At 40.9% G+C, this 24,778-nt stretch overlaps 1 protein-coding gene across 8 annotated transcripts in view; it reads left to right on the forward strand.

Moving 5' to 3' along the window:
* The window catches only part of prkd1 (protein kinase D1), a 49,950-nt gene that overhangs the window by 1,718 nt on the left and 23,454 nt on the right, over positions 1–24,778 (forward strand). For 2 of the 8 annotated variants that reach the window (XM_044167024.1, XM_044167023.1), the window contains exons 2-4: positions 14,164–14,302; positions 24,091–24,222; positions 24,362–24,531. In XM_044167024.1, the coding sequence (XP_044022959.1) occupies positions 14,164–14,302; positions 24,091–24,222; positions 24,362–24,531 (441 nt within the window). Of the gene's footprint in view, positions 1–14,163; positions 14,303–21,305; positions 21,542–22,014; positions 22,200–22,472; positions 22,532–22,612; positions 23,025–24,090; positions 24,223–24,361; positions 24,532–24,778 lie in introns of those variants that run through there. The other 6 variants (XM_044167026.1, XM_044167030.1, XM_044167025.1 and 3 more) reach the window with 6 other exon arrangements.

Here is a 24,778-nt window from a genome sequence, read left to right on the forward strand (position 1 = left end):
TCAAAAACCGACCGTATTTAGTCATTCTGACTGATTTGAGTAAACTTTATTTCATCACTTTTCAAATGTGAATACACTATATACTAAAAACCTGCGTAGAATCAGTATGTAGGATGGAACTGGGACACAGCCACAGTCCTCATCGGCGGACGGAGTCTGCCCGGTTGTCATGGAGATGGCTGAGTTGTCATGTGTCAGGTGTGGAAACTTGGTCATGTGATAGGTTACAGTGTGGTTACCGTGTGATGAAAACTGAGCAAACTGCATTTGCTGAAGAAGACTGGAGATGTGGTTGAAAGCTCTGGAAAAAGCTAGAACTAGACATGATATTTTTGTTTTTATGAGTTCTGGGGCTCCTGATGCTGTCAGTGATATTCAGCGTCATAAGTATAAGTAGGGGCAGTGTGTGTGAGTGTGTGTATTAGGTTCTATGGTTATATGTTTCTGAATAGAAAAGGGTTTGTTCAGGGGCAGGCCAGAGAAAACGACCACAAAGAGACTCAATACATCCAATAAGAGACGCAAAGCGACGACAAAGAAACTCAAAACAGCTAATAAGAGACGCTAAATGACCACAGAGACTCAAAACAACCAATTAGAGACACAAAACGACGACAAAGAGACACAAAAAACCCAATAAGAGACACAAAACGATGACAAAGAAACTCAAAACAGCTAATAAGAGACGCTAAATGATCACAGAGACTCAAAACAACCAATTAGAGACACAAAACGATGACAAGGAAACTCAAAACAGCTAATAAGAGACGCTAAATAACCACAGAGACTCAAAACAACCAATAAGAGACACAAAACGACGACAAGGAAACTCAGAACAGCTAATAAGAGATGCTAAATGACCACAGAGACTCAAAACAACCAATTAGAGACACAAAACGACGACAAAGAGACTAAAAACTGCTAATATTGGTTGTGGTCATTTAGCGTTTCGTCATTTAGCGTCTCGCTAAATGACCACAGAGACTCAAAACAACCAATAAGAGACACAAAACGATGACAAGGAAACTCAGAACAGCTAATAAGAGACGCTAAATGACCACAGAGACTCAAAACAACCAATAAGAGACACAAAACGACGACAAGGAAACTCAGAACAGCTAATAAGAGACGCTAAATGACCACAGAGACTCAAAACAACCAATAAGAGACACAAAACGACGACAAGGAAACTCAGAACAGCTAATAAGAGATGCTAAATGACCACAGAGACTCAAAACAACCAATTAGAGACACAAAACGACGACAAAGAGACACAAAAAACCCAATAAGAGACACAAAACGATGACAAAGAAACTCAAAACAGCTAATAAGAGACGCTAAATGATCACAAAGAGATGCAAAACAACCAATAAGAGACGCAGAACGACAAAGAAACTCAAAACGACCTCCATTATAGTCATGTTCTGGTTAAAAACTTTACTGCAGGACAAGAAAGTGCGAGCGTGTTGTATGACTATTGGGCTCTGCAGTTTCCTAGAATTTCATATCAGAGCTCGTGTCTTTTCAGAATTTCTCACTGATGAGGTTAAAACTGATATTTGGCCTCAACGTGAAAACGTTTGGCAACCTCATGCAAGGATCCCAAAATGTCTGGTGCTGAAAACCTACGACATGTAGCTGACGTTTTCCCACGTGTAGGGACAGTACATGTACAGTATGTATGTGAGAGGGGGGAAATATTCAGTAATGTACAGATAATGTGCAGAGCCACAGGTGATGACATCTATAGTAACACTCACTTTCAGTCTATGACAACACGTATTTTTGACCTGCTGGACCCTCATGTGGCTACTAACTCATGTTTGGGTTGTTTCAACCAAAATAGTCCCAGAAACTGACCTCAGGAACTAAATGTTCATGTAGCACATTTGTGTTTGTGTTTCCACTGCAGCTCAGGATCACTGAAGATGCGGCAAATTAGACCAATAATTGTTTAAAAAGTGACACATTTGTTTCACGTAATTTTTTTCACACAATGAGACAGCAACACAGAGTCACCTTGTTGTTCTTTTAAATTTGCTGCTGGCGACAGTGTGATGTTTGACTGGAGGTTGGAAAGGAGACATGCAGCGGTGGAAAGGGAGAGTGAAAATACCAGAACGACAAGAGAAGAAGACGGGGGGGGGGGTTTTTAGGTTAAGGACCTGTTTTTTCTGGGAAATGTTGCATTTGTGTCTGCACACCTGGCTTACTTACAGTATGAATAGCATTGCTAGTTAGCAAGGCTACTGAAAAGTAGCCTGTGGTTATCTCCAATTATCATGTGCCCCCCCACCCCCCCATCATAGTTGTGGTCCCTTGCAAGTATCCTGTATCGCTTAGCTTGACCACCGTGTTTGTTGACAAGTGAGCTGGCTCTGCCTTCCTAATAATGAGAATGCTGATTAATATCAGATCAGATGTCATTAAACAACCAGATACAGATTCCATGCCGGTCCAGGTGGAGATGGTGTAAGATTGTGTTAGCTTTAAAGGTGGATTTATAAATGCGTGTTAAAGTGTAGCTTCAGAGTGTAAGCACGTAGCCGGCTACGCCATAGCTGATGGAAGAGACGACTAAAACTGTGATTGGTCAGCTTGGGCATCTTAATTTTTCTCCTGCAGGTTTCAGATGCTGGTGAAGGTTGTTGACAGTGAAGACAACATTAAGTAGGTTGAAGAAAGACTCGGTAATCTGCCACTTTTCAGTTACACACATCTAGCGAAGGCATCTCCACTGCAAACCTTCTGCTCACCGTGACCACCACTGTCTACAAGTGAATGAAGGAAGGTGACATACTGTAAACAAGGTGATCGTACGGCAGTAGTCTGTATGATACATCCATCTAGCATTGTGGTGGTGATATTAATGGGCAAGCTATAAATCAAAACCTACATCTTAGGTATCCTCTGCAGTACTGAGAGTTGCAATTGACAGGAGACTTAAGATGTATTTGCAAAGCCTCTAAAAACATCACTATTGCAGATGAACACTTGAACACACAACATTTCTCTGATGGCTTGCAGTGTGTTTAGCAGTATTTCCCTCCATGTGTGAAGTGTACAGTATGTGAGCCTGGAAAGCAGCGATCTGCTCCAGTGTTAGTCAGTGTGGTGACTCACTCTGAGGCTCAGTCACTTCTCGTTGGAAACAAGATGAATTCTGCTTTTGTTCGCTCGCTCTGCAGGGGTTTCTCTGTTTTTCTGGCTTTTGCTTTATGAACTGAAGCTGTTGCCAAGCGTTAGCAATTAAACTACACAGAAACACACACCCAGACAGTGTAAATGTCCTCATGAATGTGATAGATGTCCTCTTTCTCACATAGACAAGTCATGAATTTGTGAATGTGAGCTCTCTCATTTACACAAACAACAATAATGTTGTTGTGAATGTGATTTCTCTCTCTCTCTCTCTCTCTCTCTCTCTCTCAACACCAAATCTGACCAAAATCCAGTCCAAAAGCCACAATCTTGTCCTTGCATGTGACACATCAAACCCCTCAATGTCAATATGCCTGGAAGGATTATGTATTTATTGATTTACCTGTTTTATAATATGTTTTTATTCAGTTTGTTTTGTTTGCATAAAGCTTTGTTTGGCTCATTTTACTCTGATATACATTAAAATAAATTCAAGAGTAAATGTACTAAACATATGGTACTTCAGGATTCAGGATGGGATCTGGATGGGACTGAGACAGGATTTGGACCTGATGGGAACAGGGTGAAACAGGATCAGGAATAAAGCAAACAGGATTGTAATGGTATCATGACTGGGTTGGGAGGAAGTCGGGAGGGGATTGGGACGAGATTGAAATAAGATTGGAACAGGATCTGGATCTAAATGAGAGTCGGACAGAAAGTGACGGATGGTATTGGGACTGGGTTGAGATGGGTTCAGGATGGGATTGGGAGAGGATCAGGATGGTATCGGAGCAGGAGTGGGATTGGGGGATTGGGATGGGAGCACGGCAGGATGGAAACTGTGTTGGGATGAGATTGTGTCTGGATTGGGATGGGACTGGAACAGGTTCGAGATCACAAAGGGCTTGGAACAGTATTGGGGCAGGATTGGGGCAGGTTCTGGACAGGATCGGGATGGGATCAAAATGGGATTGGAAAGGAATCTGGACAGTATAGAGATTGGGACTGAATCATAAAGGGATCGTGAGAGGATTGGAATGGGATCTGGATGGGATCCTAGCAGGATAAGGACAGAATTAGGAAAAGATTGGCATGGGTTCCAGATGGGATTGGGATGGGATCGGGAGGGAGGGAGGGAATCAGTACTGTATTGGGATGGATCAGGACTGGATCAGGATGAGATTGGGCGGGGACGGGGATGGGATGGGAACAGGTTTAAAATGGGATCAATGGACTTGGGGCAGGAAGGAATGAAAATGGGGTGGGACGGGATTAGCAATTGATGGAATTTGCAACGACAAACATCACTCAGATTTATTTCTTCCTGTTGCAACAGAATTTCTGAAAGGAAACACAACTGGTCAAAATGTGAAGAATATTCAGACTTTAGTCCCTGAAGTGCGTGCCGCAACATGAAATCAGCATTTTCAGAGTTACTCGCTCTGGAGAACAAATTAGAAAATGATGGAAAACACCTGCTTAGTGTTAATGTAGTTAATGTAATGCCAAAAATAGATTTAAAAAGCCACATTTATCCACATTAGTGCGGACATTTCCTCAGTCGCACAGAGTTATCTCTGTTCAGATTCACTAATCGTCTCATTTCAGGTGAAAATCACCTCATTTCCGCACCGTGAGACTTTTACACCTGAACGCAACACACACACACTTACCTGAAACCTGAGAGCCAGGACGATAACGGCTTGACACCATGCGACAAACACACACACACACACAGGTTGTTGATTAAAGTGTTTATTAGCAGGTTGTAGAGGAATATAAAGTACAGCAGGTCACCTCGACACCTGTTCACACACCAAACCTGTGTGACGTTGCTCGCAACATGCAGTACTTAACACTTCAAATAGCACCAAATGAACTGATTTACAAGAGAAGGTGTGTGTGTTGTGTGTGTGTGTGTGTGTGTGCAAACAGATGTGCTTGAAAATGTTTTTTTTTAATAAATGTTCTTAAACGTTTTCAGAAACTCAACCAAACTGTTTCTCTGCAAAAGTCAAAGTTTCTCTTCCTCTAAATGTTTTGAATCTGAGGCCCAATCAGAGCTGGGACTGAAGTGGTTATTTTTATCCGAAGTCCCGCCCTACTGAGCTGTGATTGGCTAGCTTGTTACTTTGACGATTTGTGATTGGATGCTAGCTCCACCGGTTTTTCTGTTGAATTTCAAGTCCCACTAGCAACACTACTGACGTTGATGATAATGTAATAATACTACAAAAAGAAATATAACTCTATTTAACTGTGCAATTTAACCCCTTGTCCATATAACATTTGCTTCTCACGAAATCACGTATTCATAACCATAACCATGTGTTGACAACGAGAAAAACAAAGGATTAGAGAACTGTAAAAGATAACAAGAAGCAAAATTACTTCAAATTAATTTTATTAGTTTTTTTATCTAGGGAAAAGGCTGTGCTTAATATCTTAATGTATACCCCTCAGAGTGGTAAATTAACTAATCAGATCTTTCCTATATCATAATAAAGACCTACTAGAAACTTAAGGCAGTAAGTTACAAGCGAGGGAGCACCTAGGATCTCCCTCATCCTAGGGACACAACCGCGCTCACAGCAAGCATCCAATCACAAGGGCGCTTCGAAGTAACGAGTACTAGCCAATCACAGCACAGTAGGGCGGGACTTGACGCAAAATGTGTGGGGGGAAAGATAACGCTGTTTGGGTTCTTTAGCCGCCTGCTCGTTGGCTGTTCTGTCAGATTAGGATGATGGATAGATTTGCAGAGACTGTGGTTAAAGTCACTGTTCAGGCTGTACAGAGCTCTGTGGAAACACAACTGTCTTCTTAGGAGTTTGCAGTTTCTGGACAAATATTATAATAATAATATATAAAAAAGTAAGCTAATGTAACATTACCAAGGGCTGTGGATGTTACATTAACGTTGCATTCATGTTGCTATCAGAAGGAATGAGTAAGTTCCAAGATAAATGTCGACGTCCGGCCATCTAAGTCTTCCTCTAGATGTTGAAATATCACTGCCACATTTTAGCTTCTGCTCTCAAGAGAAACTCAGACAACTGACAGTGTTTTAGTGAACAGGTGAGTGAATCAGCTTCCGAGTGATCGGCTGCTCTGCAGTGGAGAGAACAGGTAGCTGTGCTAATGCTAATGCTAGGTGAGCGAGGACGACAGAAAGAGCGGTTCATAATGAGAACTGGATTTACTGAGTCAGTCTGTTACATCGCTGCAGAGCAGAGTCACATGGACACCGTGCGGCGTCAACAGGCAAACAGAGCCTTTAACACTAACCCTGCGATAGAGAACAACACCTGTAACCATGGTAACTGTACACAACAAAGATGCAGACATCTGTAGCCTCAAAATGCTTACAAGACATAAAGGTTAAAAATGCACGACAAAAATGTGACTAAAATTTCACTGATGATATTCATAATGTGAATGTATTGCTTTGCCAGAAGACAGTGGAACAGCTTCAGTTCTCTGGAGGTAACGAGGGACTTTTTCCCAGTAATGACCCAAACACTGTCCAACACTGTCCAACCCCAACACACACACACACACACACACACACCCCACACACACACACCTCTGCCACTCTGCAACGGTAATAATAAAGCTGTGTGCGCTGTGTTTCTGTCGGTAGCGGTTTCTCCTTGTTGCCTGGCAACTGATGATGATTGCGGCTGAGAAGTGTCCTTCTGAAGGCCATTATGAGACACACACACACACACACACACACACTGAATGAAGCAGAAGAGAACAGATGTGTGTGTGTTTTCTCTCATTGTTCTCTCTCTTTCATCTCCTCACTTTTTTTAATCCATTCATGTCTCTTTATTCATCTTTCGCTTCATCTCGTTTTGCCTCTCTTCCTCTTGTTCTTTCACCATTTCTTGTTTTCCCTTCTTTCCTTAAAGTCTGTTGATATTCTTTATTTTTCTTCTCATCAACACGTTCAGACCCAAACCATCATGAACGTCTCTGCTAACAGGTGTGTGTGTGTGTGTGTGAATCACAGCTGATGGATCTTCCTCCTCCGTCGTTGTCCAGAAACTATTAAAACACATCAGCGAGCCGCTCTGCTGCACTGGGTGACATGTTCCTTCATCACCATGAACACACACACTGTAGGTTATTCTGACTCAGTCCCACACACACCGTCCTGCTGCCCCAAACACTCACTACAGCACCACATGTGGATTCATCCGCCGCTGGAAATAGTCCCCAACAGATGCTCTGTTTCCTCCTGTTAGTCTGATAAAAACTACAGCGAGCAGCCTGAAAGCCTTTTTAAACAGGAAACTATAGATCTGTGTTTTTAAAGATATTTAAGTCTTCAGCAGGAACCAATGGGCTCGCAGCTGAGAGCCGCAGACAGGAAGTCAGACGGTACTGAGAGACGGGCCGACGTGTTGTTGGGTTGAGTCTGAACATGAGATTTTGCAAAACGTATTGTGTTGTTAAATTTGGAGGACTTCCTCACTCGTTTATACTGTATATTGTTTTTGAGTCTTTGCGTACCTCAAATTCAAAATGATACAAACATGAGTGCTGCTTAAGTTCACTGTGACGTCGCATCAAACATAAAGGAATGAATCAACAGATACAAGGTTACAATCTGAACGGTGTTAAGGCTCCGCCACAGTAGCATTTATAATGGTGACGTTTCTGTGCAATATCAATTATTGGAATTTCATTGGAATCGCAAATTGCATTGTGGAGGAGTAGAAGTGTAAAGTAGCATAAAATGGAAATACTCAAGTGAGTATTGTTACTTTGCAGCACTGCTGGGTGTAAATATTTAGTAACAGCCAGTCTCTATGTAAAAACTAGTTTGTGTGGTGCAACCTATTTTAATTTAATGTGTAAATCTCCACTAAGTAAATGTTACATGTTCTAACTCTTTCCAGTTGCATCTCGTTCAGTCTCAGCTTGATACTTTATTAGTGTATGAACACAGAGAGTACACATCTTTGTCTTTATCAGCCTCTACAGCTCACACACACACACACACACACACACACACACAGATTTAAACACACACAGATGCTGCTGTCACTGTTGATGTCACTAAATAACAGTGATCACACGTGACGACACACACGCACTTTTATAAATGGCGTCACGCAGCTGTCGCCATGGTGATCGCCCTCTCTCATCCCCATTAGGTGTTGTAAGCGAGGAGCTAACCGACACACACACAGCTGCGCGTCTTCTGCGTGAATCTGCCACAGAGATCGGACTGATGCTGTAAACCTAATAAGTGTTTCTAAAGCCTGTTTCACACAGTAAACCCACAACTGTGCTGCGTTCAATAGACCTTTTTCACAGCAGACAATCTGAATTGGAAAAGCACTAATAACATTAACCATGGCTCAGTTCCAACAAGTGTCCCAGTGAGCCGTGACAGTGAGCCAGCATTTACAATAGGAGGGCCCTTCAGCTGGCTAATCTAAATGGGATGCAGTTGTTATTGATGTTATTGATTACACCTGTGCTTGTCCTGCTGTGACGTTTCCACATGGCAGCTGTGAAAAAGGTCTATTAGCGGTCTTTTATTCGGTCTTTTGTACTGAATAAGGCCTCACAGAGAATTGTGATTTATTTCCTTTTAGTCAAGAGGTTAATGTGGAGACTCTACAGCACCACTGATGGTCAAAAACAAGCCACAGAGGCCAGTCGTTTCTTAATAAGATTGTTATAATCAAAATGTTGTACAGCCAAAAAACAAACATCCACGAAAACTCCTGAAAAAGTCAAAAGGAAACAGAACAGTTTCACGCTTTTTGCAGCCTGATGAAACGTAAACAAGTTTAATAGCAGCGATAACGAGTCTGACCAGGAACATACCGGCGAGGAAGTCGACTGGTGAGAGAGCTGGACTGGACTGTATATGAGCCCTGTTAGTAGGTGTGTGTGTGTGTGTGTGTGTGTGTGTGTGTGATATTGATCTCTTGTTTTCAGTTGGTGGCTGCAGTAAACACCACTCAACCTCCTCTTCCATTCACTCTTTATGAAACAAACTCTTAAATTCCGACTTAATTACAACTTGTGTCTTATTTTTGTAGTTTTGTCAGCGTTTCTGTTAGCCGTGAAAACACTCACCGGGTTAAAGGAATAGTTCTATATTTTTGAAACTACGTTTATCCTCTTTCTCTCTGAGAGTTAGATGTCCAGATGGATATCAGTCTCACGTCATGAGTGTTCAGTAAAGAGCTGGAGTCAGGACGTGGTTAGCCTAGCTTAGCATAAAGACTGGAAACAGGGAAACAAAGTTTAAAAATAGTTACTGCTGGGAAACCTTCATCGGAGCTGCAGCTTTTTGTATGCCGACACGTTAACGTTCAAATACTAATATCAAGGTCTGTAGTAGCTGTCCTCATTTGTCTTATATTATAGAGAGTAAACCCAATTAAAGAAAACTTTGAGAGATTGTTTTGACTTACAGAAGCGAGTGGAACAGAGGCAAGACAGGAAGTGATTTATCAATACGTCATTCACTTCACTCTTTGATCAGGAACTTTGCGTTGTTTTAGAGAAATTTGCTGAGCAACAAGTGAATGTGTTCGGGTCTAAAGAAAACAGTCAGCTGAGCTTTTCTGTAGCGAAAACTACTGCACCAAGACCCCGACACCCACAATGCCTTGCAGGGCAGTCAGTTAGCTGCAGTTTAATATATGGTATAGTACATTCTGTACAGAAAGTATTGAACTGAACTGAACTGAACAGAAAGAGACGGAGGAGAGGAATCAGCCTTGAGTTCTTGCTGCCATGACAACAAGACTAGCACTGCTGCTATGGTGACACCACACACACACACACACACACACACACACACACACACATAAAGATGTATCTATGAAGTGTATTGTTGAGGATCTTATTGAGAGGCAGAGAGACGGGGGCACTACAGAGGAAGAGGGGTGAGAGAGTGCCACTCACAGATGGGCTACGAGAGAGAGAGAGAGGTGAAGGCCTAATGAGTGAGAACGTGAAAAGTGAAGAGTCTCCTCCTCTTCATCATGTTCTACAGCATTTTCTGCTTCCTCCGTCTCTCTCCTGATCATCTCCTTACCCCCTCCCTCCTCTTCCTCCAAATCATTGTTCCATTCTTGTCTTCCTCACATTCAATTTCTCTCTCTTCCTCCTCCCCCTCCTCCTCCTCCTCCTATCATTCTTTCTTAATGTCCTCTTTCACCTCCTCCTCTCCTGCTTCTTCTTCTTCTCCTCCTTTCTCCTGCGACCACTCTCGTCCATCTCATCTCTAAAACCACAAAGAACCACATTTTTACATTTCTGCTTGTGTTCAGATTAAACAAACGAGATACAGCGTGTTAATCAGTGAGCTTTAGAGGTGTTGGTAGGTGTATTATTGAACTTTGGACAGAGCCAGGCTAGCTGTTCACATGTTATGTATGTTAGATGATTTCTTTTTGGGAAAGGGGGGTTACTTTGTTTTGTTCAGTAGCAAGTAACGTATCCGTCCTGCTGCCGTCCAACAGTAGCTGTTGTAGAGGACGTTAATCTAACAATGTCATGTCAATCGAAGAGTAAGACACCATTGTTATTGTTGCTATTTTCCATGGATGTAGCTAGGTAGCTAGCTGGCTAGCTATGTGTGAAGACGGCATCCTCATTTTTAGGAGGAGTTACGTGCTGGAACTATTTCTTGTTGAACAACAGTAACAACAGTCGGTGCAGTCGCTATAGCCGGAGACACAGAAGTATTGGGTGAATGGATACAATAGTTCCATTATGTAACTCCCTCTAAAACCACAAACATTGGTGTTTACATTTCTGTTTGCGTCCAGATTAAACAAATGAGATACAGCATAATTAATTAGCGAGCTTTAGAGGTGTTCGGAGGTGTATTTTTTAACTTTGTTTCCCCCTGTTTCGAGTCTTTATGCTAAGCTAGGCTAACCATGTCCCGACACACAGACATGAGATTGACATCCATCTAACTCTCAGAAATATGGCGAATTAACACAGGGGCACTGCAGACCAGCCGAAGGGATTGCAGAGCGTAACCGCGCTCCACTAACGTCAGATATTAGTCTGTTTACAGGTTTACATGCATGTTCACAAACCATGGGCATGATCTCTCTCTATTTATCCTCCCAGCACACAACAGGCACAAAACAGGAACAAAACTGAACTTTATTTAATGTATTTCATTAAGGTTACTTACTGTCAGGGAATAGACTCACACAGAATTTGTCCAGAAGCCTGAAGGATGCTGATGATGGACCGGTTACAACTCATACTGGTGACAGCTTTAATTAAATATCAGTATCATTCTGTGGTGGAAGAAGTATTAAGATGTTTTTACTTCAGAAAAAGTACATTAGCATTACCAAGAAAATCGACTTAAAGTATAAAAGTACTCGCCAAAATTAGTTGTTACATTATTATATATTATAATATTAGTTTTTGATGCAGTAACATGTTCCTTATTTTGTTGGACACCATATGTGGTTTCAAAACTACTACAGCATAGAAAGTATAATTATTATTAATACTAGGTTTATCACCAGTTCATTGTAACAAGCCATGTTTTCCAGGATATTCTTCCTGTGTGTGTCTCATGTTAGTGTTTGTATGTTTCACTGATGTTGCATATGTGCTATTTCTGCAGGTGAAGTGTGTGTGTGTGTGTGTGGTCGATAGCAGTCTCAGCGGTGCTTTGCAGTTGGTCGATGTGTTGCTCGTTTCAGCGACGCCTCATCGATCTTCAACATAACAGCGAACTGCACCTTTACCTTCCTGTGGTGTCACTCCACTGTGTGTGTGTGTGTGTGTGTGTGTGTGTGTGTGTGTGTGCTCTTATACTTCTGTCCTTGTGAGGACCAATTTAAGCAAACTTTAGAACTTTAGATAATGACCTTAGATGTGTTTTAAAGTGATTCTCCTCCTGTTCTGTCCTACTGGTCAGTCTGAAGTCATGATGGATTTCAATGTTGACGCTGTGCAATAATATCCTCCGTCTCATTATAATCTTAATAAGCTACACTTAACTTGACAGTTCATGCACTATTACTTTATACCGTATTATTATCATCAACCGGTAAACCCACTTTGTACTTCAGATTTGTTTTATTTTATACTTATACCCACCTGGTACTTAATTTATTTTCTGACCTGTATTATAGTTTTTTGCTTAGTACTTCTCTTCCTGTGTGCACTGACGTAAAGCCGAGCTGCTGTAACAAAAGAGTTTCCCCTCAGGGATCAATAAAGTATTTCTGATTCTGATTTTTATGGCAGAAAAGAGAATCATAACTCCACTGAAAGTTGTTGCAGTACAACCCTCTTCTGTCCTTCACATCTGTATGATCAACGTGTCCAAAACCGTCATAGTTTTGCTAGAATATGTCTGAATCAACGCTTCTGTGTCGTCTTCTGTCTCCTTCATCCAGCTGCGACAGAAGTGGCATTTTATATTCGTGAGATGATGACTACTTTTAACAAGCCAAAATGTCCAAAATATAATAAATCATGTGAATATAATTAATTGTCAGATAATGTTATAATACTTTTTAGATTAATTTGACGGGATTATTGCAGTCTGAAGTTGTGAGTTAATTTCCAGAAGTTCATAACATGAACATGATGATGTTCCAACGGAGTTCACTCTCTGTAAATTTACTACATTAGTGTTTTTGTATTCATTTATTCTGTTAGATTATTCTGTCCATCACCTCCTGATGATAATTTCAATGATTTATTCATCTGCTGATGAAGATCAAAGATCCTTGTTTCTTTTTTCTTGTCTCTCTCAAATTTAAATTGCTTCATTGGCATGAACATAATTAAAATCGCAGATCTATAATATAATATTCACATGTCCATATACATTAAAATTGTTTGTCACCGTATTTGTTACTCCTGTCCATACAGCCAGTATGGACAGGAGGAACAATTACAGCCACAAATAACCCTTTCAATAGAGTTTGTGAGTATTGTATTAAGATAGACCTGAAAACATGTGAACTCTCTTGGTTGAATCGTCAGTACTAAAGATGTAAAATATATGTTCTTTGATAAAACTTCATGGTACAAGAAGCCTGTGGACGTAAAAACTGAAGGAGAGAAGCCAACTACAACTCCCAAGGTGCATTTCAATGACAAACATCCATCACAGAGCTAAATTCTGTTGTGTGCTCCTCTTAGAGAGAGACTAAACTGACTGGCTGGGCGCACCTACCCAGCCTTGCAGGAACCTGCCCCTACTCTGCCTCTGATTGGCTATACCGTTCCAGGTGAACTAGACAGGTCCAGGAGGAGAGCGACTCAGCCACGGCAGCTTTTTGTTCCCGTAGCACCAAAGCAGCAGAGACAAGCTCCACGGAGAAGAAGTGTCTCTTTGGTGGAACTGATAAGAACTCAGAGACATCTGAAACATGACAAGGACACACAACTACACACTGATTTTATATAAGACAAGTCAAAAAGGTGGGCGACCACTGGTTTAATCTTTAAAAAATGTATGGTATCTTATTATCTATCTTAACAGAACCTCAAAATTGTACTTAAGTACAGAACTTGAGTAAATGTACTTTCCACCGCTGTTCACAACTGTAACTGAATTTGAGACACCTGCGATTCAAACCTCTAACTGGCTTCTTCTCCATAGAAGCAGCAGCTGAGCTTCATGGGTAACGTAGTATTTAGAGCCAACATGAAGTTTAAGGATTACAACTCATGGCCGTAACATGGACCCTTAGTATTGTTAAATTATCTGGGACACTCCTGTGTTTGTGTGTTCGAACACATCATTAAAATAAAACTCTGAAACAGTAAACAACTCTACACCCTGAAACTGCAGCTACAAAACATTAATTGCTATAATAAAAGTGAGGAAAATAAATCGGTTAGAATTTCAGCTCACTGCAGTTTTATGTGTTGTTCTGCTGGTTCTCTCTCAGGCTCTGAGAGATTTTGCTTCACCCATTTTCCCCAACATGCCTGGATAATCTGCCACTTTGTACTGTCTGTTCACTGTTCTGTTTCTGTCAGATACCAGAGTGTGTTTTCTATGGGATGTATGAGAAGATCCTGCTGTTTCGTCATGACCAGACATCAGAGAACGTGCTGCAGCTGCTGCGCTCTGCCTCTCAGATACAGGAGGGAGACCTGGTGGAGGCCGTGCTGTCAGGTAAGAGAGGCTGGATGGTGACATCACAGCTGGGAGGGGTGGGGGCAGGTTTAACGCCCATTCACGACGGACTATCTATTACTATCAAGTTCAGTGCCGAGACAGGGCAACAGAGAAAACGAGGGAGTGGACCCAACTGCAGACACAGGAGGCAGAGGCACAGTGCAACGGTTTAATAAAGTCAGTGAACAAAGGCTTACAGGAGTGGTCAGGCAGGCAGAGATCAAAATCAGGAAGTGCAAACACAGGCAACAAATCCAATGAGGAGCAGGCAGAAAAATCCAAAGGCCAAATAACCGAGGTGGGAAGTCCAAACGTGAGAAACACTGGAAAAAGGGCTGGAACTCAAGGCACACAAACCAAGACGAACTGACACAGTTTACAGGTGAGGGCAGGATAACTAGACACAGGCGACACTAATTAGGGTGGAGCAAACAATGAAAACTGGAGGGAAAAGCAGGCAAAGGCAGGAAGTAAAACTACACAAGACACATGAGGCAGCACACTTACAAAATAACACAGGAAATAACAAAACCATGACACGGGATTAACATCACAGGGGGAAGTGGGGAATGAAATCTTCACTGTGCTTGTCTGTAATTTAACTCATTGCTCTGGATGTCATTTTAACCATCAAGAAATGACAGGATATGGTCTGTGACATGCATGGACATTCAGCAGGAAAAAGACAGGGGGCGCCGGAGAGCTGAAGAGGAGGCAAAGATACTACGTGAGATGAATTTGAGTCAAAAATCACACTCCTTCTCAGAGTCATAACTCAGTCAAATTCTTCCACCACTGACAAATATAGGCTAAAAAAATGAGCTTTCTGAGTAGCCCTCCGTATCCTGAAAATAACTACAAGAAGAAGAAGAAGAAGAAGAAGAAACTTTATTTGTACAGCACTTTTCAAAACAAATTTACAAAGTGATTGGTTGGACCAGGAGGCAATGAGACAAATAAAATCAGACAATTAAAAATAGTACAAAAATAAAATGGAATAAAATGCCCAGCAATATTACAAGATAAAAACAATAATAATAAAACAGATAAGACAGGTTGGAAATAAAACAGCGTGCTATAGCATTAATAAAAAGCTTCTTTTTTTTAACATATGTTTTGAGAAGTGATTTACATGATCTTCAGGTGAGGAGGCAGGAAACAATCTATGACATGTCTGGCTAAAACATGTAGACACTCTGCCAAATGTATATCTATAAATAAAGGGAATGAAAATCAAGTAAAAATAGTCTTGGACTGAAAGTGAAGTTGTGTTTTTGGCTGAGCAGTAGGGAAGTTGTGTGTTTGATTCTGTAAAGGTGTCAAACGCTCAGCGGGTCACACTTCAATTCACCTCATTGGATGAATGAGTGTGTTTGTGTGTGTGAAGATACTGTATCTCATCCTGGGTGATGCTCTCTTTTACACACACACCATAAACCATCACTCTTTCCCTTTCCTTTTAATTTTCCGTCTGCTCCAGTTTTCCTTCCAGTTTAGCAACATTCTGTATTTTTCTTATTGTCAACAAATCCAGTGGTGGAAAGTACAATTTTAAGGTACTTTGACGTACTTTACTTGAGTATTTCCATTATCTGCTACTGTATACTTCTACTCCACTACATCTCAGAGGCACATATTGTACTCCACTGCATTTATTTTAAAACTTTAGTTACTTTGCAGATTCAGATTAATAGTACAAAATATAATCAACAAATAAGTGATGATGTAATATTATGGGTAAAGATAAGATTTATTGATCCTTTGGTGAAATTCACAAGCTACCCAGCAGTATATAAAGTAGTTAAGATTAGCTCCACCTTTACCAGCTGCAACACTGCAGTGATGAACACATTAATGCATTAATAATTATAATCCAATGATATAATATATATTATTCTGAAATGGGCCAATCTGCATAATGAGTACTTTTACTTTATTACTTGTTACAGAGTATTTCTACACTGTGGTATTACTACTTTTACTTAAGTACAAGCTCTGAGTACTTCTTCCACCACTGAACAAATCCCATGAAAGGACCAAAACCAACAATCAGTTCAAATCACAAGAGGATTCGAATAAATCTTGAACTAACGAAACAAAAGAAAGCCTCTTGCAGGTATCGACTCACTGGTTATGTTTAGGGGGCAGGTTTTGCAAACATTTCTGGCAGCCTGATAAACACCTAAAATAATCCAGATGTGTTTAATAAAGATCTTCCATCTCAGTTTGGTGTCAGACTCGTCTGTCTGGCTGCCGTCCAGCTCAGGACTCAGGTGTTCACACTGCGCTACGCTAACGGCCTGACAGCTGCTGCTTCCCAATTTCCTGCCTCTTTGTCACCACCCAGTGCAGTGTGTGTGTGTGTGTGTGTGTACATTTGCATAACGTCTGTATTTGTGTGTTTGTTTTGACGAATGTGTGTGCATTTTTCCTCTGTGCGTATGCAAGTTTGATCCATCTTTCTAAACTTTTATTTAAAAAAAGAAGAAGAAGCTTTTTATTAATGCTAGCACACTGTTTTATTTCCAACATGTCACACATATATGTTTTATTACTATTATTATTGGTAGTATTATTATTATTATTATTAAGTATAATTCGTGTGCTTGCTTCCACAAAAAATGTATTTAAAACTTTTAAAAGAGCTTGATTGTTGTAAAAAAAAAGCAGCCTTTGGAGCTTCTTATAGATGCTTTTGTTGGAGTAATAGCTTAAGTTGAAGCGCTGAAAGTTGAAGTGTAACCACTTAAAGAAGTTGAAGTGTCACTTGAAGTGAGTGTGCTGATAGGACTTCATTGAAAGTCATCCGAAGTACAGCACTACATTTGAAGCTCTGAAAGTGAAGTGGCAGTTTAAACAGAAGCACTGAAAGAAAATTAAGTGGCAGATGATTTTTAAGCCCTGAAAGAAGTAAGTATTAGTTGAAGTGATCGCACTGAAAGGAGTTGAAGAGTCATTTGATGGACAGCACTGACTTTGAAATGCTAAAAAGATTTGAAGTGGCAGTTGAAATTCATATACTGAAAGAAACTTAAGTAGCAGATCCAATTTAAGCACTGACAGAAGTTGTCAGCTGAAGTGAAAGTGCTGAAAGGAGTTGAAGAGCCAGTTAAAACATAAGCAGTTGGAGAGTAATTTGAAATACAGCACTGGATTTGAAGTACTGAAAGAAGTTGAATAAGAGGCAGTTGAAACAGAATCACTGAAAGAAATTTAAGTGGATGAAATTTAAGCAGTTAAAGACAATGACGCGTCAGTTCAGAACTGAAGTCATTTGTAGGAAAGGGACTGAAAGGAGTTTAAGTGTTGGTTGAAACAAAACCACTAAAGTGGCAGATGTAATTTAAGCAACAAAGGAAATGAGCATGTAATGAAAAGAGTCACTTGAAGTTAAAAACCTGAAAGCAGTAGAAGTGTCATCTGAATTACAAGTGCTGAATGGTGTTGAAGTGTCGGTTGAAGTGTAAGCGTTGATGGTGTAAACACTGAAAGGAGCTGGAGTTGTATGTATTATGTATCATTGTCGTCCTCCTCTCCCCTTCCTCCTCCACTCTTTACTCACTGACCTTTCTATGCTTCTTCCTCATGCTTTTCCTCCTCTTCCTTCCTTCTTCATCACTTTATGCTTTGCTAAATGTGTACTTCCACTCTTCCTTCCCCCACCCTCTTCCTCCCTATCCTCCTCCTCTTCCTCCTGATTATTATTCCATCTCGTTTACAGTACCCCACCATCTTTAATTAACCCTTCAATCTGTCTTACTCTTCATCTCCCCCCTCCTCTACCTCCTCTACCTTTTCTCCTGTCTCCTCCTCCTCCTTTGTCAGGATGCTGACACTCGGTTAAAAACACTTTTGTTAACAGCTCTCTGCTAGTCTCAGCAACAGCTCGAAGTGTGCAGGAAACAAATTGACTTTTTATGGTTTAACAGGCAACTCCAGCTAAGCGGGCTGATTGGTCATAAACGACCTTTAAAAAAACATCCTGATATTTCCCGAAACACTCCTCCAGACAGGTTTTATTGGCTGTGATTTTAACCAGGGAGCTAGCTTACAAACTCTGTTGTTTCCTCCTGTTTTTTTAATCAGCTCACATAGTGATTAAGGTTGTTTACAATCCACAATAAACCCAGAGGATGATGGGATTTCACTACTCCACTGTACTGATTTATTGTTTTCATTAAATTTTGTTATGAAGACAAACACTAAAATTCAATAGTGTGCAAATTAAACAATTAAAACAAAACAAATCAAATCAAAAACACAATCACATACATATAACATCGAAATGACTGTGAAACCTTTTTATTTTTCATATATATGACTTGGTGCTTAATAATATTGAAAGTCCCTGAAAACACTGACGCCTCAAATTAGTCAAACTACATTATTCAGGTTAATTAAATTCAAATTTAATGGATATAGTGCTATAATGTCACTGCATAATATTTTTAACCCCACACAACCGGCTCTACAACTCTACAATCATCTTGAGGTGTCCGATGACGTGAAGATTCCCATGTTTACGACAAAGATGGAATCCATCGGCTATCGTTTGACGACGATTTAGCTTTTTAGCAATCTCGGAACCCTAGAGATTAGCTTTTTATTAGCTTTTTAGAAATTTATCTGCATTCAAATCATCATCAGACGATAGCGATGGGTTCCCAGATTGCTAATCGGACTGTAAACAATGACCGGTGCACGGAAGAGGAAGTCTTGGCTCGGATATCCGTTATCCGGATATCTGCTAGCTACATCGGACGCCCTGAAAAGTTGGCTGTTGCCCCCAGAAGATAGCCACTCTACCCCTAGGCTAACTCAGAACTAAAACTCATGTTTCCATGGTAACAGTCAGTGACACCCGCTGGCCAGTGTTTCCATGGTAACAATCAGTGACACCTGCTGACCAGTGTTTCCGTGGTAACAGTCCATGGTAACAATCTGTGACACCCGCTGACCAGTGTTTCCATGGTAACAATCAGTGACACCTGCTGACCAGTAACCAAATGACAATAAAGAGGAAAACATGGCTCATAAATTGTGGTTTGTTAACATGTTGTGGAGCGACTAATGACAAAGAGTTTGTTCGCCTAAAGAAACCATTCTGATTTAAAAATTCAAAAAATGGAAGGGGATGCAATTGAATAGACCTACAACCAATCAGAGCAACGAAACGTGTGACGTTACATAGCGCTGAGCTGCGGGGGCTGGGTGGTGACGAAAGCTGCCACCATATACGTCACCTGCCTCCAGATCAGCCAATAGCAAAATTCAATTGCAATAGCCGGGTTTCAACCAGTAGAGGGTAGTTGCTATGCATATTGACACTATGTACTCACTGACATCTGTTTTCAACCAAACAGGGCTTTAAAGGTAGGATTAAGAATGGGCACGTCTTCTTTGTAGGCTATATAGCTAGCTAGCTAGCTACCTAGCTACATTTCACGCGCAAGATGAATCAGATGTTTGCAGCTGTACAGGTTGTTCTAAGTCAACTTACAGAAATAATAACTGTTAAATCAACCTATTTCTTTCATTGTTGTGAAAAGTTAACTGGTTCTATTGCAGCTTCTGTGTCTACTGTCAGTCACTGCTGATTCATTAGAGCAAATTAAAACAAAATGACCCCTCTCCGAAACAGATATTGGCATGAAAATGATGTCAAACTGAATGAATACAGTGAAGCAAAATGGCAGGCGAGGGGCAGCAACAGAAGCAGAAGTTAGCATTAGCAAGAGCAGTTAGCAGCAGCAAAAATGTCCTCTCAGTTCTCTTTCGACATTTTGAAACTCAGCTATGACTTGTGTTGAGTTTAAAAAAGATTAACAGTAAAATATTCTGGGATTTATGAGCACTATGTGTTATTCACAGATTTATAAAAACCGAGAACAGATCCCTGACCGCTGTGCTGGGTTTTTCAGCTAGCCGTTGAATGTTGAATTTCTCATAATTAAAGTTTAGTCTATTGTTGCACGTAATTATTGAGCTAAACAGCTAAAACACAAATGTAATTATTAGCACACCACATCCAGCTGTTCCACTACGGCTGGTTTACAGTTTCTCCACCCGCAGTGTTTGTTTTCTGGTTGTGGGTTAACAAGCCAGCAGCAAGCGCTGCTTAACGCTCCTAATTCCACCACAGAGAACACACACATAAACACAGGCATTTATATTCAGACAAGGACTACCTAGGAAACCCTCACACACACACACACTAACACACACACACAAGTCATTTTCTGAAGCATATAATAACAGTTCGGGAGCTTGTTCAGACTTCCAAACGTATGTTGGCCCTCCAAACAAAAGGCATAAACAATAATTTGAATAAATGGAGGTAATTTCCTGCAGCAGAATGTCTAATCAGAGCCGTATTCTACTGGAGGACCACAGCACAGGGCGCGAGTGTGTGTGTGTGTGTGAAAGAAAACGAAAAGGCGAGAGAGATTCAGAAATACATGCACAGGGAGAGAGGGACATAGAGAGAAAGGGAGCAAAATCGATATCCCAAACTACCCATCATGCCTTGCCAAGCCTGCTGGCCAACCAAACAAACACTTGGTCCATCTGCACCCGCTAAGAGCCTCTCATACCTCCAAAACATTTACAAAATACCCGCTAACAACCCATTCATTACTCTTTGTCTCTGTTGTTCTGTTTATCTCCCTCCCCTCTTCTCTCTCTCTCTCTCTCTCTCTCGCCATCTCTGTCTAGTTAAAGGATAACTGGTGATATTCTACATTTTTCTGCTTGTCAAACCAACACTGAACGTCTCTGCTAACGAGTGTGTGTGTGTGAATCACAGCCTGATGGATCTTCTTCCTCCATTGTTGTCCAGAAACTATTAAAACACATCAGCGAGCCGCTCTGCTGCACTGGGTGACATGTTCCTTCATCACCACGAACACACACACTGTAGTTTATTCTGACTCAGTCCCACACACACCGTCCTGCTGCCCCAAACACTTACTACAGCACCACATGTGGATTCATCCGCCGCTGGAAATAGTCCCCAACAGATGCACTGTTTCCTCCTGTTAGTCTGATAAAAACTACAGCGAGCAGCTGTTTGAGGAAATTTGTCTTTTTTTAAAGTGAAACTATACATTTGTGAGTTTTCAGTAGGAATGAGCTTGAAGCTGAGAGCCACAGACAGGAAGTCAGAAAGCATTGAGAGACGGTAAGACCTGATTGGAGAACAAAGTAAAACCTGAACCTCTGGTTTCTGTTCTGAAAGTAAGTAAAGATCATTCAAAATCACATTAAAATTTGTAATAATGTAAGTTACGGAAATCCCAGCCCTACAGCAGGCAAGAACTACTCAAGTTTGTTCTTAAGTGGCTCGTACAAATGATTTTAGAGTCATATTCACCAATTTTGTTACACTTTCAAGAACTGAAAGTTGGCATCGAATGTCTGGTCAGGTTCTTAATGTTGTTCACTTTTTCTTTATCAGATAGTTCCTGAGTTCAAGACGAATTTCCCCGGTTTTAGACTTTACTGAGACAGAGTTCTTGCACTTCTGCTTGTGTTTAAAGGTGTTTTCACTAATCCTCGCTGATTAGACCTCTGCTCAGGTTTCAGGTTGAGTTGGGTGGATCTATGCTGATAATTATGTGAGGTTACCAAACTGCATGTACCAATAAGAAAGATAAAGCAAAGTTTCCCCGTCCTAACAGGTGCAAGAAGGCTAACAGAGTGTGAGGGGAAATGTTAATGGAGCACAGTCCTTATACGCCCTCTCACTCCTCAGAAGAGGTCTAATCAGGCACAATGAGTGAAAACACCTGTGTGTGTCTACCATGAGTGTGTGGGGCCTTGGTATGAAAAATAGCATCATTTTGTTTAGTACTAAAAACTAGGGTATCGTAACAGCACTAATATCTAAAAAAGGGTCAGTTCACCCCGAAATTTAAAATACATATTTTTCCTCTTACCTGTTGTGCTATTTATCCATCTAGATTCATCACACATTTGTTGTGAGCAGTTTCATGTAGGAACTATTTTCTTTCTACCTATAGTTCCTACATGAAAATGCTCAGAACAAGGTCTGTGGATTATCTTGAGTAACTGGGTCATGATTTCTGGAAAGAGACGTTGCTGTTGAGTTTTTCAAATGTATTTTTTTGGCATAAAGTGGCATATAGTCTCATTATATTAAAAAAATGCAGACATCTCTACGGCCGATATCTCCAAAACAATCTAGATGGATAAACAGCGCTACAGGTAAGAGGAGAAATATGTATTTTTGATTTTGCGGTAAACTCTCCCTTTAAACCAAATTTTTTTTCCCTTACCTGTTTCTGAGCAAAAACCCAAATGTGACTCAACTTCCATCAGTTTCGAGGAGTTAAAATTTCTCTGGTTTGTCTTTATTACTGTGTCTAAACTCGGAAGAGGAGGGAACCGTTTGTGATTGTCCCAGAGTTGAAGCAGTGTCATTTTCTAAACTTGGGTTTGTTTTTTAAGCTGCTCATAAAGGCCGGTTGATTCCCTCTTTGGGTGTTGTGGGTTCGTCAGCAGGAGATCTCGGTGCTGCCAGTGCCCAACTGGGTTTTTGTGAAAACAGCTGGAGGATGTTTGGGCTCAGATGGGTATTATGGCCACCGGCCCAGTCACCCCAGATCAGCAGCTGCTCGTCTCCAAGCCGATTTAAAAACATTTTGGAAAAAGCAAAATCACTTCAGAATAACACATGGTACCACAGCGTCTGTGACTGGTTTGTTTGCTCTACTTGAAAGTTTATAATACTAGACTGTTGAATTATATTAATTTTGTTTACTTTTAGTGTGGACTGTTCACACTTGAATCTCAAAACAGACAATGTTGATTCTTGGTGAGTCCACGTCTGTGAAAGGGGCTTCTCTTTCTCTGGTGTTTCTGATAAACTGGTTTATTGATTACTTTATTGACTGGTAGTATAACTGATTCATATTCCTTTTAGGGCTGGAACTTCAAATGATACTTCAATTTCTTTCAGCACTCACACTTATATAACTTTAATTGAATTAAGTAATTGCCATCAAGATGGAGATTTATAGGGGAGACCTGGATACATAAAGAAATCTATATATTGCAAAAAATATTACAGAATACCGAAAACAGTATACATTCTCACTTCAGCGGACACTTCAACTCCTTTCACTGCTTACACCTCATGTGACGTTTCAACGGCCACCAGCATCTTTCAGTGTGTACATTTTAATTGACACTGACATTTCATATCCTCTCAGAACTTCTACATTAAATGACACTTCAGCGCTTTTCAGCTGTTACACATCAACTGACATTTCCAATGATTTCAGTGCCTTTCAGCTGTTTCACACATTTAAAGTCAACTGACACATCAACTGTTATCTCAGCTTCTTTCAGCAACTGACATTTCAACTAATTTCACTGCTTTCACTTCATGCTTACATTTCAACTGACACTTCATTTCCTTTTGGGACTTTCTCTTCAACTCCTTTTAATGCTTACGTTTTAATGCTAACATTTCAAGTGACACTTCATATTCTCTTAGAACTTGGATTTTCAGTTGAGGTGTAAGCCCCCGAAAGGAGTTCAACCGTATGGTGAAGTGGAACTCCAAGCGCTTTCACTTTAACTCCAAGAGTCAAAATTTTAAAGACTTTTAATCTGTTTTAAATATTTCAACTGCAATTTTTCAGCAGAACTGTGCAGAGGTAAAGTATCTTCAGAGTTAAAAAGGCAGATTAAAGAAATGATTGTTTGATTTTCTGGTTGTTGAATTCACTCGTACCCTAATGTCTTTTGATTTTCTGCAGCTTCAGCCACAGTGGAGGACTTCCAGATCCGTCCACACTGTCTGTTTGTTCACTCGTACCGAGCTCCAGCCTTCTGCGACCACTGTGGAGAGATGCTGTGGGGACTCGTACGGCAGGGACTCAAATGTGAAGGTACTTACTGACGTAGTTCTGCTTATGAGGCCCAAAAAGATGAATTGCTGTTTATTCATTTTCACATTTCTGGTCAGGTATGGGTTAGACAAATGAGATACTGGTTAATACATTTGCGGTTTTGTCTCTTTCTCTCTAGGCTGTGGTCTGAATTATCACAAGCGTTGTGCCTTTAAGATCCCCAATAACTGCAGCGGAGTGAGGAGGCGTCGCTCGTCCAACGTTTCCCTGACGGGGGGGCTGATAAACATGGGCCGCCCCCTCTCTGCTGAGCCCTCGCCGCCCCACTACACCGACGATGCTCTACTGGTCAGTAGACTGGGGCTCAGGCTCATTATATACGTCCTAAACATGCCTGTGTGGGAATTTTTGGAAGACTTGTCTTGTTTAAAGAGAAAACACCTGATACCTCAACTGCACTGAAATGTCAGGTAGTTCACTAAGCCCCGCCCCCTTAGTTAGACAGAGGTCAACAAAAACAGCTTCTCATTTTTCACCAGCGATCGTTGATTTTGCCATCTGTGGCGAGCAGATTTTATTAGTGCTACGTAGCTAA

This window comes from Siniperca chuatsi, linkage group LG15 (assembly GCF_020085105.1).
Source record: "Siniperca chuatsi isolate FFG_IHB_CAS linkage group LG15, ASM2008510v1, whole genome shotgun sequence".
Taxonomy (NCBI): domain Eukaryota; kingdom Metazoa; phylum Chordata; class Actinopteri; order Centrarchiformes; family Sinipercidae; genus Siniperca; species Siniperca chuatsi.